Source organism: Pieris rapae, chromosome 12, assembly GCF_905147795.1.
Source record: "Pieris rapae chromosome 12, ilPieRapa1.1, whole genome shotgun sequence".
Classification (NCBI taxonomy): domain Eukaryota; kingdom Metazoa; phylum Arthropoda; class Insecta; order Lepidoptera; family Pieridae; genus Pieris; species Pieris rapae.
Window position 1 is genome coordinate 2,510,573 of NC_059520.1, and position 18,420 is coordinate 2,528,992.

General features: G+C 33.5%; 3 protein-coding genes across 3 annotated transcripts; 2 read left to right on the forward strand and 1 right to left on the reverse strand.

Moving 5' to 3' along the window:
- Positions 1-295: 295 nt before the first annotated feature.
- On the forward strand, positions 296-8,343 carry LOC110994679 (lipoamide acyltransferase component of branched-chain alpha-keto acid dehydrogenase complex, mitochondrial). Its single transcript, XM_022261475.2, has 9 exons — positions 296-434; positions 2,231-2,412; positions 3,143-3,327; positions 3,722-3,855; positions 4,253-4,477; positions 4,941-5,207; positions 6,093-6,221; positions 7,049-7,120; positions 7,742-8,343. Exons 1-9 carry the CDS (start codon positions 363-365, stop codon positions 7,904-7,906), a joined length of 1,431 nt encoding a protein of 476 aa, XP_022117167.2. The 5' UTR covers positions 296-362; the 3' UTR covers positions 7,907-8,343.
- A 196-nt stretch (positions 8,344-8,539) lies between these two features.
- LOC110994681 lies at positions 8,540-10,984 on the reverse strand. The gene is made up of 4 exons (XM_022261477.2): positions 10,882-10,984; positions 9,380-9,778; positions 9,038-9,236; positions 8,540-8,724 (listed from the first exon to the last, which is right to left on the reverse strand). The coding sequence occupies exons 2-4, from the start codon at positions 9,776-9,778 to the stop codon at positions 8,540-8,542; spliced, it is 783 nt and encodes a 260-aa protein (XP_022117169.2). The 5' UTR covers positions 10,882-10,984.
- Positions 10,985-12,902: 1,918 nt separating this feature from the next.
- LOC110994664 (beta-1,3-glucan-binding protein) lies at positions 12,903-18,196 on the forward strand. Its single transcript, XM_022261457.2, has 8 exons — positions 12,903-12,943; positions 13,296-13,485; positions 14,187-14,341; positions 15,806-15,969; positions 16,390-16,641; positions 17,210-17,370; positions 17,591-17,692; positions 18,067-18,196. Exons 2-8 carry the CDS (start codon positions 13,300-13,302, stop codon positions 18,166-18,168), a joined length of 1,122 nt encoding a protein of 373 aa, XP_022117149.2. The 5' UTR covers positions 12,903-12,943; positions 13,296-13,299; the 3' UTR covers positions 18,169-18,196.
- The last annotated feature ends 224 nt before the right edge of the window (positions 18,197-18,420 follow it).

Sequence of the window (18,420 nt, forward strand, 5' to 3'; positions counted from 1 at the left end):
TTTATACCAAAAGCACATTTAAAGTGTAAAATGAAACAAAAGTAAGTCCGGTATGTACTTGCGTCTTGCAATTAATGTTATTTGATTATTTATGGGTTGCCCCTGCGTCTCGAGCATAACATTACCGTTAAAAATTATATATTATTGTATTTATTCACTTTATTAACATGTTTATTATGTATTTAATAAAAAGAATTGCTTATTGAGTATATTATTTCAAATAGAAATGGTAATTAATTCCTTGACCCTCTTTGTGTTAAATTTAATCAACTTTTGACGACTGATAATGAAACGATAAGCGCGCGAGTTTATTCGAAAACATCGCGTGGCGTCATACTGACGCGTGTAATGCCATTAGAAATATGGCATTATTAATAAATAAATGTATTAATGTGAAAAACTTAAGTCGATGTCATAAAGTGTGTTTAACTAACGTAAGTATTTTAGTCATTATAAACATTGCTTATGTTGAACTTACAAATATAGTGCATAACTCTACATGCTTTAATTGTATTTAAACGAAATAAATGATGTAATATTTGAAAAAGTTCTTATACGGGCACATTTTTTTCAATTGTTTTATCTTCTGTTGCTAATTACAACTTCTTAGTTATCAGTGTTATCAAATATGTAATATAAACAAAAAAATCTATTTAATGTAATGGTTAATATTTGCATTAGTTAAAATACGTTTCATGATAATAATTGTTTATAATTTAAGCAATGTTCTGAAGTCCAGAGACCTTAGACCTTATTCGATGGTATGAAACGTTTTGTGTAATAGAATCTTGCGTTAATCAAATCCAATGCGGTATTTAATTAAGAAGCGTTACGAATTAGATTACAAATTAAGTGCCATCATATAACTGCGAATGTAACTGAATGAAAAAGGTTTTTTTTATAGAACTGGGGGCAAACGGGCAGGAGGCTCACCTGATGTTAAGTGATACCGCCGCCCATGGACATTCTCAATGCCAGAGGGCTCGCGAGTGCGTTGCCGGCAGTTTTATGGCATAGCCGTAGGTCGAACCTCGACTCCAGGTCCTATATGAATAAAGTTATTTTGAATTTGGATCGCACGCTGAAGTTATCTTCCGTTCCATTCGGCCATTTCTTCTCTTGTTGCTTATACACAGGACAAATTAAACGATTTTTTGTTACAACTTCAGAAGTATGTTCTCGTCTCCCATACTTCCAAACATAATCCTTACTTTCTTAAAGTCATATTGAGTAACGAGGCAGCTGCTGCATTTGAATTGCTTATCAGATGTGTTCAGAGTATGGCCAAAAAGTATAACGGCAGTATGGCGTGACAAGTTAACAACATCAAAAAGATGGTACAGTTTAGCATTCATAGGAATGGAGAGCGTAAAAAAATTAAGTCAAAGAATTTCTGCGTGTTCATTCTAAAGTTCTTCGAATTTTTATAAGGAAACAATTCCTGACAAACGTTTTCGACTTTTGGGATTAACAAAAATATTTTTAGAGACGAGACTTGCGTGAACCTTCCGTATGTCAAACATTTATTGGGTTATGAATCACAATCGCCAAGTCTTTTTATCGGCTTCGTCCCTTGTTTTTCCTTCGTATGAGCATGTATTAATAGCGCACATACATTTGTTCCTGGCTCCGAAAGCATGGACTTAGTTGAATCTGGCATATCACGAAGCTAATACTGCTCATTTGCCTATGAAATTAATAAATAAACCTTTGCAGCGTATACGTAATCTCATGATGATAATGAAGACTGTGTTTAATAAATATGATCATTAAACGTTTTTGTAACTGTATGACCATTCTTTAAGATTAGGTCATTATCAAAATGAAGTTATTTAATAGATAAGTTTTTGTTTATTGATTACGACTTTAAAGATAGCGATTGTTTGTGTTCTTTTGTTTTTGATAACACTGACTTTTAGAATATTTTTACTCCAGTTTTGTTCTATATGTTATAATGAATTTATCGCAGCTTTCCTTACTGTTAATATAATGGCATGGCACATTTCATTTAGGTATTTATAAATGAATATATATTTTATGGTATTGCTGACCATCGCCCTAATCTCAGGAACTACTTTAAGCGATGCGATTTATAACTGGATTCGTCAAAATGAATCGCAGAGCTCAGCTATGCGGAATATATAGAAAAATTTGTGTCACCCTGAACCAATAGACGTCTTTAAAAATATTGTATGAAAGAAAATAAGCATGTAATTTATTTAAATTACAGAGATTTTTACGACAATGTACACGCACAAACGGCAGTGTCATTCTAGATAAGAGGAAAAATAATTTACATAACATTGAAGATTTAAAAAGACAGATTCATTACACAAATGTAGCATTGAAATCAGTTGCATTCAAATTATCTGATATTGGTGAAGGAATCCGTGAGGTTGTTATAAAGGAATGGTAAGAACTAGAAACAGATCTAATTTTTGCTTTTATTTAGATAATAATGGCCAATTTACAGGTATAAATCTACCTAACGTCCATCTGACCAGACGTCCCGTTTTGAAAGGGACTGTCCCTTTTTCCAATTACGAGTCCCAATGTCCCCAGAATGAGCGAAGGGACGCAAAATTGTCCCGTTTACAGAAACCGCGCGAAAATTAAACTAAGCAGTAAAGTTTAAAAAAACGTGCCGAGTGTACCATCCTTATTTTGAAATCCTCACTAGCTTTATTTAAAAAAGTTTTTTTCTTCTGGGTACCTATATTTTATGATTCGTCATTAAACCAACTCACTTTTTCTACATAAATTACTTAAAAGTGTTTTTTTTTTCATTGACTACATATTATTTTACCTAAATTAAACCAATGCCCCATTTGTCAAAGAATAAATTTCACATCTCTTTAAATATACGTGTCATAAATGGCCTAATAATTTATCTGTACGTATATTGTATATATGTAAGTGATTGGTGCCTGACACAGTCGACACGCGCAGACGATTTTTAGGTCTTAGACATGGGATTGACACTGTGACTTTTAAGTAGGTAATAAATATACCTAATAAACGTATAGGTTTGTTTAAAATTTACAAAAAACGTAAGTTATATAGCTAAAATTATACAAAGAATTGCAGTAAATAGAAACCTGCCTGTACAATTCATAAACTCCTAATGTTTTGAAATTTTCAGGTTTGTTAAAGTCGGTGATAAAGTGCAGCAATTTGACAACATTTGCGAAGTTCAAAGTGATAAAGCATCAGTGACGATAACTAGTCGATATGACGGTGTTGTCACTCGTCTCTACCATGAAGTGGATCAAACTGCATTAGTAGGCCAGCCTCTAGTTGACATAGAAGTCGAAGGAACGGAAGAAGGTAATCAAAATTAAATACAAATCTTTTAACGCATTTACCATGGAGAGTGTACAGCTGAGCTGAGTCTCATCATCGGACGTCAAGGCAAAATGCGAAATACCATCCGTAACACCTCGATGTCCGATGTTCCACAGGGAATTCTTGCCGCACTATGTAAAGCCAGCTGCCCGCTGTAGTATTTCTGAACCAATTCGACTAAGGTCCATCAAGAAAAGAGCGTACCAATTCTTGCAAGTGTGTTCATGGGCGGCGGTATTATTTAACATTAAGTGAGGCCCGTTTGCTTCATGTTCTAAAAAAATCTTGGAATAGTTTCAGACATTGTCTTTTTGAGATGTGATATAATAAAACTGCTTCGTCTTTGTAAAATGAAAAATCATACACTTTTTTTCAGTCACATCAACACCAACAAAAGAAGAACAAAGTATTAAGTCTGATGTCTCAGCGTCTTCGTTAGTAGAAAATTCTAATATAAAAGGCAAAGTTCTTACAACACCAGCTGTTAGAAGAATTGCGTCTCAGTTTCAGGTTAGTAACCTTTTCTAAATATTTCCCGGCCACTTTAAACGTTAAAAATTTATTTAAACGAAAACAGTCAACGGAGGCATCCGGCCCAGAGTCTCACCTGATGCCAAGCCCATGGCCACATTACCAGAAGGCTTGCAAGTGCGTTGCCAGTCTTTTAACATTCGTAGGCAGGTGATTTCAAATAGAAGTGAAGAATAGTGGTAGTGAGAAAAGTGCCGCCCTTAAGAAACGCTCAATTGTGGAACGACGGATGAGTCGAGGTGATACGAATGGTATTCCGTATAGTGCCTTGACGTCCGACGACGAGACTTTTAGTTTTTGGGTTTAAAAAAGTTTAGCGAAAGATTTCTTCTATCAGATATGGATTTATGGCAATTCATTACTAAAACTTTTCCAGGTAAATCTGAATTCAGTCCCAGCTACAGGTCGAAATGGACGGCTACTCAAAGAAGATATACTAGCATACTTAAATATTAGTTCTGATAAATCGAATGAAGTGCCAGACCTTCCCAATGAACCTGTAGTTGAAGTTAAATCAAAACCAGAAATAATACTCGAAGACAAAGTGGTCCCTGTAACTGGATTCACTAAAGCTATGGTTAAATCAATGACGGAGGCTATGGTTCGTATTTTATTATATGCAGTAGCTTAATTCAATAAAACCACCAACTAGGCACTTAAAAATAAGGATTTTGTAAATTCTATTGACATTTAAATCGTTCCATACTTTTCCCTTGCAAAGTACAGACATGAGTAGGCAAAGAAATTTAAAGATATAAAAAACTTACCAAGAGATAAGTGTTGAGTTTAATAATGTAGCTGTAGTAATATTAAATAATATATTATATGTAGTGATACTTACAATCTAAGGTTACAATGGCTGTGATGATGACTACCGTACAGTGGCTCTTTCTGGCGCAATTTTGGGCCTTGGATTTGTTTTATTATAAAATTTTATTCATCCATCTGCAATCTGAATCGATCACTTGTCAATGTAAAAGGAAATCAGCCTCCTGTACCTGGCAAACGTCATTGACTTTTTGGGCCTAAAGCGACCGTTATTACCTATTTTCTTACTATTTCAGAAAATACCTCACTTTGGTTTTAGTGACGAATACAATGTTACAAAATTAGTAGAAATGAGAGAGACACTTAAACAAATAACCATCAAGCGTGGAGTGAAATTGACATACATGCCTATAATTCTCAAAGCCGCATCTTTAAGTCTACTTAAACACCCTATTTTAAATAGCAGTTTGGACAGTTCGTGTGAAAATATTATTTACAAGGCAAGCCACAATATAGGCGTTGCTATGGATACGCCGAATGGATTAGTGGTTCCTGTCATAAAGGTAACTACACACAATCAACACGTAATAGTATTAGGCCAAATTAACAAGAATAACTCACGGGCCCAAATATCATAGTTATTTATTTTATTTATTAATACTACGTTACCATACATACATAATTATACATATAAAAACAAAAAGTAAGTAAGTAAGTAGGTTACATAAGTTATTAGGCAACGGGCGGCCTTATCGCTTACAAGCGATTTCTTCCAGGCAACCCTAATATGGAACAATAAAAAAAAAGAAACACCTACAGAGGGTACAAGAAGTGCATAAATAATCAACAAATTTAAACTCAAAACATGCAACTATAACTAAAATTAAATCTATAGAAAACATATAAATAAACTTATAAAAAGTAAATCAACATAATTACACTCCTTGAACCGAAGTACTCTATCATCTTTTTCTGTCGAATGGTGTTTATGATGTTTTGAAAAGGGACAGATTATCACTTCAGTTAAAACGGTGTAATAAGATTGCATTTGTTTTTATGAATAAGTGCTAAGGTATATTCGCTTCCAATATACACAAAATTGCTAAAACAATTCGACTGTTGATCTATATAACTTCGTATACATAGATCACGTTTCACGTAGATAAAAACTACTAACTGATATTAAACTTGACTGCCTTTTTACTTTTTATGTCACATCATTATATCTCGTGTATCCCGACGGATTGTTATTTGATTACAGTCTGTAAAAGGTATTCCTAAAGCAATTATCGCTTTACGATAGAAACTACTACTTGACAGACATATTATGTGACCCATTTTCCATTAATTTACACTTAAATAGAATAAGTTTTATATAAGCAAGCAACCTTCCTTATATACTTGTCTATGTCGATGATCACTGTGTTAATTTAATTGCATTTTTCCAGAACGTCCAAAACAAAACTGTACTAGAGTTAGCCAAGGAGTTAAATCTCATACAAGAAAAAGGCGCGAAAGGCCAGCTCGGTCTAAGTGATCTGTCAGGTGGAACTTTTACGATTTCAAATATCGGAAATGTAAGTAAACCGTTGATGAAAAAGTAAGAATCTCCTGTTGATGCAAAAACTCATTTCTAAAAATCAGTTTCAATAGCACGGTTCAAAACTTGTTTCATACTTTTACAAAATCAAATAAAGCATGACTCAAAATAAGTTCTCAAAATTCGTGTCAAAATCTGCACTACAACCCTAATGATTCAGGTGACTTTTTCGAGATCATTTAGGGTCTGTTGCACAATGTATGAATAAACTAGGCAACACATAAATTCGGAAGATAAAAGTTCCGAATAAGAAACTTCGTTTCATGACGAATAGCGCCATCTGACAGCCGTGAAACGCAACAATATTGTTTATCCAACAACTAATAAATAGCTTATTTGAAACTTATCCGGACATTGTGAAACAGACCCTTAGTGTCTTAAATTTCAAGTAGGTGATCAGCCTCCTGTGCCTGAACCATACCGTCAATTTTAGGCTCTAAAATACGCTGGTTTCTTCACAATGTTTTCTTGCACCGTACGAGTGTTGTTTAAAAAAAAATGACCATTGCTGCAGTGCTTTGGAAGCACGGCCCAGGTTTGAGAAGTGCCGTTTCCTCTGCTTCACCTCCTCAAATACCTAAAATTCGTGTAAGGATAGAGCCTTACTCACATGGCCATCACTGATTCACTACTTTATAAGATTTGTCCAAGCTCATGGGAAAATCAAGTGAAGGAACTAAAGTTTATGTGAAATATCGAAAAAATACAATGTAGCAGGAACGTTCCTTCTACATTGTATTTTTTCTAAGTAAATTTATTTTTTACTAATGAAGTAAACTTAACTATTAATTAAATTTGTAACAGGTCGGAGGAACTTACACAAAACCAGTGATATTACCAACACAAGTATCCATTGGAGCTTTGGGAAAGATTCAGGTACACAGAAATAAATTTTGATTTTGTATTTGTCGTGTCACTTTACGATGGTATTTCATGACACACCAAAATTGTGACGTCAGCGCTAGTGATATAAATGTACAAAATACAAAAGTGAAACGTTAGGTAGATTACTATTTTCTCTGAGTAATAGTTAAACGAGTTTAACAATATTTAAAAAGCATTGGTGCAAGCAAGATAGCGCTCTTTTATTAGTAATAATAATAATTTATTTGCAAGAATATGATAAACAAATGTTATGGTAGTACAATCTAAACTTAGTCATTACATAGAAGTCATTCTGCCATACGTAATGGCGTGCAAATTTGTCTTAAAAGTGGAATAGAAGTTACAATTACATTATGAATCATATAATTATAGTCAATCCTTATATTATTTTCACTATATCACATTATTAAAATATATTTTTTTTTACGTTTTTATTACATGTATTACGTTATGAAATTAATATTAATTATAACATTTTACCAAAAGTAATTCGATTCATTAAGTCGATTTTTGAACCCTTTAGTAGGAATGAATGTTTTGGTAAATTATTACAAGCATTGATTGCCATACAAGTAATATTGGTATTGTAACATTCTTGTTTTACTTTTACAGAAATTACCGCGATATGACGAAGAGGGAAACGTGAAGCCAGCACATATCCTAACAGTCAGTTGGTCCTCCGACCATAGAGTTATTGATGGTGTTACCATTGCTAGATTCTCAAATGACCTCAAGAGTTACTTAGAAAACCCTTATCTCTTGCTTTTGGATCTGTAATTTATTGTTAAGTATATATGCAAAACAAAACAAAACAAAGCTATTGAAATGTACAAATTTATGAAACCAAAGGCGCCTTTTAAACAGACTTAACAAAGAGTAGATAAACTATATAGTATAATTAGTGTAAAATAGGATCTAAATCTCTATTGTGAAGTGTTATGATTTTTTTATTAAACACCTTACAACAGCTAACAGCTCGTGATAAAAAGAATGTCAATGCCATATTATATATTATATTCCATAATGTTGCGTTGCTTATTTTGAATTAAGATAAGAGGTAGGGAAGCCTGGGGTACTAAATTTGCTGATACTAATAATTAGGTTCTTAAACAACAAAAGTTAATTTTACCATTTTAATGGCGGTGTACAATTTTTCAAACATGTAAAATGTAGCCAATATATTTTGAAGTAAATCAAAACAGGATAAGCAAAAACATAGGAAACCATCGAGAAAGGATGATTTAATAATCTGACAATTTACCCTTAGCCTCACGATTCTCTGACCTATGATTTTCTGATGTTTTCGAGTAACGCGCAAATTCCTATGAACTATGGCCTAATGGGCATAATTATTTATAAATAAACTCTCATATAGCAAATGTTTTTTATTGTAAAAATAAGCTTAAAAGATTATCGGCGTAAAACTTCGAAACGTGTAACTTTAAAATATGCTATAGTCCATTCAGGTATACAGTTGGGTGTGTATTCGCGGTGAAACCGGGCAAATATTTCAGTAAAAATCAACGCATCTATGTTGTTTATCGGTGCCCATTTCAGGGCTAGAAAGGCCATGTCGACATCACAAAATTTCTTATCTGCAACAACATATTTGAATATCTTAACGTAAATCTGTAACAATGGTTTTTGAATAAAGTTTGGTCGACAGAGATTATGGGACCTCCGATCTTCCATAGATATGTTTTCGATTTGTCATCCGTCACTCACACATGCATCTCTTAATAGTTTTTTTTTATATTAGCAGATTATGTAATATCAGAGATATTATAAAGATTTTTTTTCTATGGTAACATCGTTGAAATGTCTCCGTCCCTAGGGGAATGCCTATTTGCGGTCTCTCACACATCACGCGATAAACAAAGTGCAACGATTATATGAATGAAACAATACCAGCTATCCGAATAAAATAGACTTTCCGAGGCGATGAAATCTGAATATCTTTATGCTTTAAAGCCAGCAGCGCCCTCTGTTTCTCGCCCCAGTTACGATCAAGTTCTCGTATCAAGCTCAACCGAGCCGGCTTCGTGAGAAGACCATTCAGTTCGCCGAGTTGACCTTCACTTATAAGGTGTGTTATACGAGATATAGCCTGAAATATACACAAAAATATTTTGGTTTTAATATTTTTCTTAATATTAATATTTAATTTTGTTACACTTTAACAATCAACCGCGCACTGAAAAACCATAGCTTAAAAATATATTTAACTTTACGACAAAAATTGTGTATAACCTGTGTCGTTCCAAATTTAAAATCCTTTTCCCGGAACGTCGAGTCCCAAACTCGTCTCAACACAATAAAGTCGATCTTAGTCATGAGCCATGTAAACGGATTTTGTAGGAGTATAAGTTTCGGTATCCGTTTATTTTTCTTAGAAGGCCCCTTTCGGCGAAACATGGACAAGTTGTTAAGCAATTCGAACCTCCGTGAGGCCTGCGGTTGTGTCCGGCCATTTTTCCCTCTTTGTTCCAACTGCTTATACTTTATTGGTCCTTGGCTGCACAAACAGCGGATTGATTGAAGGTTGCACGTGTATAGATTCGTATACGATTTTATCAACTTAGAATTTTGAGCGAACGGCGTTGCAAGTGACCAACATTGTTTTAGTAATAAAATTTTCGAAGCTATCATCTGTTAACAAAAAAATAAATGATACAACGAGCCCATATACGATCTTGTTGGTGATCGCAACGATTTGTAGTTTTTTATTTATTTATTTACACTTACACAAAAAAAATATAACAAAAGCAGATTAATTAATTAAGTTATTAAGTGCAGCCTTTATCACTAACAAGGGATTTCTCTCAAGCAACCCTAATATGGAACAGTAAAAAAAGAAACACCTACTGAGGGTAAAGTACAAGAAGCGCATAAATATAATTAACAAAAAAACTCCTATTAACATTAAACACTACCTACAACTAAAATAAAGTAAAATCTAAAGAAAAAAAAAACAATAATGTACAAGCTAATCCAAGGGGTTAATTGAGTCAGTTAATATATTATATAAGTATTAATTTCTTATGTATATTATTTTTTTAAGTAATACAAACATATATAAAATTTAATTGCCAAAAAAATTCAGTGGCAACCTTTTACGTCTGGGCCTCACATTTATGTATGTTTCGTAAACATTTGTATTTTCTAGTGGATAAGTAAATAATAAGTAGCCGTAGGGAAGTCGGCAGGGAAGTGGACAGGACGAGTGTGTAAACGCGTCGTAAGTGCTCACTACGGCTAAAGTGTTAATGCGGCAAAAGGCCCAAAAAACAAAAATGTCAGTTTCCTCACAATGTTTTCCTTCATCGCATAGAAACTCCATTGGAGCCCCGTTTAACCTAACTTACAACCTTAGGGATGACAGCAACTAGGCTAACACTGCTGTTGCCTCTTCACAAGTTGCACGATCTGACTAACGGGTATATTATAATATGTATATATTTAAAGAGAAATATTATGTGACCATTGAGTACGAAATCAAGTTGCTTTGCATATAATGTTCTTACACCATTGGCTAGTGTGCCGGGTCGAACGTTACTTGGAAATGTTGCTTCAGTAATACAGTATTATTCTTATTGAGAGAGGATTCTCATTATATAAAGTGCAATGACCGAAGTTTTATCTTTACATCTACGCACTATGGGGCGAATTTCATTATACATAATACTATAAATAATTACAACAAAATATCAAAAAGAACTTAGGAGCCATTTTTAATTTTCACTTCAACTTACAATTATCACCTTGCAACGGTTTCGCAATAAGCAGATTTCCAATCTTTAACACTTACATAATTTTACCTTCATTTTTAGAATTTATTAACTAAATAGACCAAAAAATTTAATAACTTACATGCTACATAAATTTCGACAGAATTGACGGTGACGGTACAGCGATGTCATAATTTAAAGTAGGTTTTATTATCTGAATTGTCTGAAGGCTGTGTACTGTAAAATACAAGTTAAATTAAATTAAATAAGACTTTTTTCCTTTAATCAATAATATCAAGCAAAAAGATAATTTGATAATTTCTAAAATAAGCATAATTTATTATCGGTCGCATTTAATAATTATCACAAATATAAGATTATCTTTTTAATAACAGCCAAAGGGTCAGGATACAATATGTTGATTGAATAAGCGACCGACCGGCTAAATATGGAGTGTAGGGCAGTATTCTCAGGACTACGCTCTTCTTACTATACACTTTGTGTGAATTACAATTTCCGAGAGGGAAAATCGTAGTGTACGTCGATAATACAGTTCTCTTCGGTTTTTAAACTACAACCACTTATTCCCATGACTCATTTGAGGCGGTCGTCTCCATAACCCAAACGGCATGGCCCGTTAGAGCCACAATTCGGTGAACAATGAAATATATCACACACAGGTGTGATCGATGTGCTGTTTTAAACATGTATTTTAAAATTTGCTCACTGAGGCTTTCTTAGTTTTATAAGCGTGGTGATTTCCTAAATTGTCGGACGTACGCGTCTCAGAGTATTTATTACCAGACGCAGGTTCTCTCTTCAACTGTTACTTTGCATTCATTCGCTTCATAGCAATTAACTAAATCATGGGAGTTACGCCTGCGTTTGGTAATACTCTCAGTATTACCAGCCGCAGGCTCTCTCTTCAACTGTTACTTCGCAGTCAATTGTTTCATAGCAATTAACGTTTCATTATTTCGCCTATATTCTTTTGTTGTATACGAGTTAATATAGAGTAAAATTAATATCATCTATTATTTTAAAGACCCAGGCACCATACATTTTGGTCCTTCGAGCTATCCAGGAATCTTACAGAAAATTTGATATCAACAGCCATTTGAGGAAGACTTTCAACCATAATCCTAAGGCTCTCTTAATACCTGCGGTCTGTAAAATAGTTGTCAATGTAAAATTATAAGCAGGTGTATTTATATTAGTATTTCTTTAGTATTTTCTTATACATCTTCCTGCCTTCATAGTTATCTGAAAATGTATAACCACCATTGTGACTAATAAAACACAATGCGATCGCATGTATATAATATACAATAGCTTGAATACATTACATATGATACTATTCAGTTATGTAATAATCGTGCATATGGATTAGTTTCAATATGGAGACAAATTAAAATATCATTTACAGTGTCGGTCGTTCATTGCATATCATATTTATTCGTTTGCGTATACCTATGGTAAGTCGACTTCTATAAATGATGCAATATTTGATGCCTTCTCCATTTGTCAATGAATTACAACATAAATTGTCAGATTTAATATAGTTTAAAACGTTTTTGCAATGGTTTAATGAAAGTCATGAGTTAAGTCTTTCACCAATTCGACTTAGGATCCTTCAAGAAAAGAGCGTAACAATTCTTAAATCGCCGGCAACGCACTCGCGAGCCCTCTGGCATTCAGAGTGTCCATGGGCGGTGTTTTCACTTAACATCAGGTGAGCCCGTTTGCCCCCTGTTCTATAAAAAAAATTAATCTCGATGCAGTGCCTATTTTGCAAATCGAAAAGTTTTTGACTAAAAATCTACGTATAAGAAAACTATTCTTGAAGAAACAAATGCAGTAATATAAGTTCGAATATATAGTATATTTTTTAAAATTTTATTTTATTTTTGGTTTTAAACAGCGACTTCATTTTTTGAGATAACTTTCTCAACGAGCGATACCTAGATATTAAATATATAAGTAAGATATGAATTATTAAGATTATCTTTTGATGGCAGGTGCGTTATCTATACAATATATAAACCAAATCTAGTAACATTTGTCGCAGTTCGCATACATTTCTACGGTAAGTTAATATTGCAATATATAATATATAAAATAGTATATATAGACTAAAATGTCAGTGACTTTTTTATTTGCCGATATTTTTAAAAATATAGGTCTTCATATATACATTTATAGACTAATTATAATAAATTTGGATGTCTAATTCTTTAGTTTTAGTATGATTTTTTTATATATATAGTCCTATGCTATAAATTGAGTTAAGCTTATGTATTCCTGAAGTTATAATACATACTTTGATTTTAAATGATGGTAATGTTCCTAATTAGTATCACCTTAATCTAGCGATTTTATGCATTCAGTAATTAATCAAATTACTACAGATTTTCGAATATAATTATTTTTTGTTTAAGAATTATGTGGACACTGTTAGGTGTGGTGGCATTGGCCACAGCAGCATCAACATGTCGGCCAAGCATAACAACTGTGAGTGGCAGCCATGCCCCGCAAACCGTATGTTCTGGTGACATGATCTTCGCGGATGACTTCGTTGAGTTCGATTTAGAGAAATGGCAACATGAGAACACGCTATCTGGCGGTGGTGTAAGTTAACATATAGTTTACAAAGCAATTTGTACAACAGGTCCAAATTATTTAAAATTCACTACATAGATTCAAAACTCATCGAAATCGGAATAGATGAAAATAAGTAATACACTTTTACTGTAGCGACATCTATAATCTACGGCTACAGTCAATCTATCATACCCTGAACCCTACTACCGAAATTATTTTGATCACTTTGGATAAATACAACTTCTCGATTCTTTACACGATCTCGGCTAGTCAGACACGTCTTGTAAGAATCCCTTTACGAGGAGGAAGCATCCTTCCTCCAACAGACTATCGTTAAGTGTACCTATATAAATCATATGAAGAATCGTCATCTATAAAATAGTCAACTTAAAAGACAGTGCTATTATAAAAGAAGCTTTTACAAAAAATATGAAATGCACGTCGCTTATACACCGTTTTTCATATTATATTCTATTAAAAAAAGAAAAAACAGCTGTTTATGACTGCTAGACCAGAATATTTGTTTTGTTGTAAAAGTGTTTATAAAATTGTTTCTATATATATTTATGTTTATAAATAAAACTAGAGGACTAATGTTCCTTAATTAAATCGATAACACTGTTCTTTTATTGAAGCGAAATCAACCAACACATGAACAAAAGTAAAGTAATTGTATTCTTTCAACTAAGTGTTCCGTTTTAATCACGAACTAAAAACTATTTTTTTAGAACTGGGAATTCCAATACTACAACAACAACCGAACAAATTCATATGTGCGAAATGGTATTCTATACATCAAGCCCACGCTGTTGTCAGACCAATATGGAGAGGGTTTCCTCACCAGCGGTGTGCTCAACGTCGAAGGAGGAGCACCTGCTGATAGGTAATTTTCTAATATTCTTATTTTCAGGTGCAATTACTGTCTACCAGCCAAGATTATTTTGCCTAAATCTAAAAGTTTAGTGTAATCTGTGCTTGCACCTTTTAAATATAGTCTCCAGGTTATGAGTTTGCGGTATGGTGGCGTAGACCCTTACCAAGTTTCACATAGTATTGTCTTTTATTTACATAACTTTTACACATTTAAAGAAAAACACTTTTTTAACGGATTATAGATATGTATTATTATATTTAAACTTATAATTATTTGTACATAATTTTAAATTTAAACCGACGTTTCGCGTGCTTTACAGCGTGCGTGGTCACGGTGACTGAAGACAAAGGTGTTAAATGTCAAAAAGTATTACAGCTGCAGAAAAATGTTGTGTTATCTGTATTTATTTCCCCGGAGTTGGTATCGACTAAAAGATGTAGGGTTTTTGCAGAAAGAAGGACACCGTGAGCAATTTCTGCAAAAACCCTACATCTTTTAGTCGATACCAACTCCGGGGAAATAAATACAGATAACACAACATTTTTCTGCAGCTGTAATACTTTTTGACATTTAACACCTTTGTCTTCAGTCACCGTGACCACGCACGCTGTAAAGCACGCGAAACGTCGGTTTAAATTTAAAATTATGTACAAATAATTATAAGTTTAAATATAATAATACATATCTATAATCCGTTAAAAAAGTGTTTTTCTTACCAAGTTTTCCAATTCCAACTTAAAACCGTATCTAACATTAAACAAGTATGTTTTCTTTTGTTACCAAGGCTCAGTTTACTTTAATGAATGACAATAAATATTTCTTTGTACAATACATGAAGTATTTCAAAAACAGTCGTCAACAAACAATCTTTATCTTGAGCGTAACAATTATTTATGAAATCTGATCCATATCGGACCTGAATTTATTAAAAACCTATTTTATCGCCCAGATTTATAATAATTATAATAATTTAATTGATTTTTACGCAGTCTTAATGATCAGATTAGATATGAGCTACACGAATGCAATTTGAAACTCTGAATTTAACACATGTTATATTATGTTACAGTATTATTGTTAGAATTAATTTATGTTAATTGACTCTAAAAGAAAATATTTTTATTTAGTGATAGTTTCATTAAAAACCACATATTGATAGGTATAACCTTTTTTAAAGAAGTAAAATCCTTTAAGAAATCAAGCGCTGGTGTCCTAAAAAGAAGATCATAGATTATTTTAAAACACAAAAAATTCAATATTTCTTTATTCTATAACAAGTAACAATGTTTTAGCAGATATTTGAGTCCCTGAACAACTATTGTAACTGAACAATCATTACCAAAATACTATACAAAGAAAAATAGAAACCTGATACTTCTTACTAGAATAAAGAAACACGTTAACATGGTTTAGAATAATGTTAGAGAAGTGCACAAAGCCACTTCGTAATTTTTTTTCTATCATCTTTTTCAGATGTACTAACCCACAATGGTACGGTTGTGAGCGTACAGGATCGCCACAAAATATCCTTAACCCCATTAAAAGTGCCAGGCTGCGAACAGTCGACTCCTTCAGCTTCCGTTATGGGCGTGTTGAAGTGAGGGCTAAAATGCCGGCTGGTGATTGGTTATGGCCAGGTACAAAGTACATCTAATTACATATTCATATTACAATAGAATAGTGTAGGTTAAGCGTCCGATTATTACAACTACAATCCCTGCTAGGTATACCCACATTTATTTTTATATGTCCAATATATCCTAGAGCCTACCTAGAGAATCCTGGACATATGGACATGATCGGACACGTCATGGTGATTTTTTTGTTGCGAATATATGAAACAATAGCTTGGAGCCTGGGTTAGCCGAAAGTTATAATGGTTTAATTAATTAACCTTCATCATGCTGACATAGAAATGTGGGAAATTCAACAAATATCAATATTTCATACTTTTAAGACAAAACTTATCTTATAGACGACAGGAGGTACAATTTGATCTTTAATGCTTCAGGGCACTTTTAATAATGTATAGGATTATATGATAAACCCTCTTTCAGCTATTTGGATGATGCCAGCCTTTAACTCATACGGTACTTGGCCAGCCTCGGGAGAAATCGATATTGTAGAGTCTCGCGGCAACAGAAATATGATGTCAAACGGCCTCCATATTGGTACTCAAGAAGCTGGATCTACTTTACACTATGGACCATTCCCGGCACTTAACGGCTGGGAAAGAGCCAACTGGATTAGGCGAAACCAACAGGGTTACGACAGAAACTTCCACAGATACCAACTGGAGTGGACGCCAGGTAAGACCAGGACGGACTATATAATTCTAATACTAACCAGTATTCTGTATTCCACATAATTCCGCGTTTACGTTATGATATATAAATTACTGATGTAGAAGTAAATTCATCAACTTTAGTGTTTTTAGACAGAAGCCTCACACGAGCTTTTACAGGGGATAAACGGGCAGAAGACGTTATACTTATGTTGTTAGGTGAAACCGCCGCCCATGGATAGGTAATCATACTGCCAGAGGGCTTGCATTAGTTGGCGCTTACGCTCCCTAAGCCGAATTAGTTCATAAATAAATCAATGGCCAGCTAATTGAAATAGTGTAAATTATTGAAATCAGAATTAGTTTAAGAAGTATGCTGTACCTAAAAGGTCTTGACTTCTTATGTATTGGTAGGTATATGTATTTAATAATATTACTTCAAGTGATTTGAGTCGCAATTCCGCAAATTGTATGTACTCTTAATACGTATCTATATAATAATTAAAAATATTATGGATCTGTCTTATCGTAGTGGAAGAGCTACTGAAAGTACTACCGTAAATCAAGACAAATAAAACTGTAGAAAATTTCAGACTACCTCCGATTCATGATTGATGACCAGGAATACGGATACATCGCCCCACCAGCTAATGGTGGTTTTTGGCAGTTTGGAGGTTTCGGTTCCAATCCCAACTTCCGTAACCTAGAGAATCCATGGCAGTCTGGCAGTAAAATGGCACCATTTGATCAGAAGGTACCTTCATAAAAAATAAGTTCATTGCTATTAATAAGACGTATATGATACTCTAATAATACTGCATTATACATGCAAGATCAATTTATTGGAGACAATATTCTTTGAAATAGATTGTATCTAAAAGCTAATTAGCACAAAACCTTATTTTACTTACTTACCTTACCAATATGATATCGTCAACATTAATAATAATTATAAACCACCATTTTGCTTCCAGTTTTACCTCATTATGAACTTGGCTGTCGGTGGAACTAACGGATTTTTCCCTGACGGTGTATCAAACCCAGATCCTAAACCATGGTGGAACGGTTCACCAACTGTAAGTACTTAACTCACACTAAAACCCTATCCATAATCTTTTTACAGTTTCATATTTTTCCGTCAAATTGTGTCAACGCTGTAAAAAGAGGCAAATGAATACTTTTGTTAAAACGGTCCATTGTTAGTATAAATGTAGTCATGGTTGGAGTCACAACATTCGAAAAGACATCTGTAGCCATAATATGTTTATGCAGCATGCAGCTTTTTTTTAGTTTTTTCCTGGTTCGCCCAAAATAGTACTAAGACATTGGCTAACGTGACTATATAGTCCAATATATATATATTGGTACATAAGAAATATTAATCCTGAGTGAAAATAAGTTGCTAACTTACAGATTGCAGAATTCTTGTGCACTAAATTTTCTATTGCAGGCACCTAGAGATTTTTGGAACGCGCGCAACGCGTGGTTAAGAACGTGGAACGGTGAGAATGCCGCCTTGCAGGTTGACTATGTCCGCGTTTGGGCTTTGTAATATTATTTAAAATATATGTGATAAACTATTTAGTATTTTTTTTCCTGAAGCACTTTATCAAAAAATGAGAAAAGTGGGCATTCGAAATCTAAAATTCAGAAAATATTAGTCAACTGGCAACACATAAAAAACACGTTTTCCGTCTATGGACAAAAAACAGCCAATAAATGTTACATTTAAGATGTAACATTTATTGGCTGTTTTTCAAATTCAAAAATAATTAAAATAAGATGTTAATGTTTCACTATTACA

Bases quoted from the DNA above. Each gene is read 5' to 3' on its own strand.
- LOC110994679 (XM_022261475.2), top strand. From the start codon at position 363: ATGGCATTATTAATAAATAAATGTATTAATGTGAAAAACTTAAGTCGA. The intron at 435-2,230 runs GTAAGTATTTTA...TTTAAATTACAG, and splicing joins ATAAAGTGTGTTTAACTAAC to AGATTTTTACGACAATGTAC. The intron at 3,856-4,252 runs GTTAGTAACCTT...AAACTTTTCCAG, and splicing joins GAATTGCGTCTCAGTTTCAG to GTAAATCTGAATTCAGTCCC.
- LOC110994681 (XM_022261477.2), bottom strand. From the start codon at position 9,778: ATGATAGCTTCGAAAATTTTATTACTAAAACAATGTTGGTCACTTGCA. The intron at 9,237-9,379 runs GTTATACACAAT...TGTATATTTCAG, and splicing joins TTAAATTTGGAACGACACAG to GCTATATCTCGTATAACACA. The intron at 8,725-9,037 runs GTATTGTTTCAT...ATGTTGTTGCAG, and splicing joins CTATTTTATTCGGATAGCTG to ATAAGAAATTTTGTGATGTC.
- LOC110994664 (XM_022261457.2), top strand. From the start codon at position 13,300: ATGTGGACACTGTTAGGTGTGGTGGCATTGGCCACAGCAGCATCAACA. The intron at 13,486-14,186 runs GTAAGTTAACAT...CTATTTTTTTAG, and splicing joins ACACGCTATCTGGCGGTGGT to AACTGGGAATTCCAATACTA. The intron at 15,970-16,389 runs GTACAAAGTACA...ACCCTCTTTCAG, and splicing joins TGGTGATTGGTTATGGCCAG to CTATTTGGATGATGCCAGCC.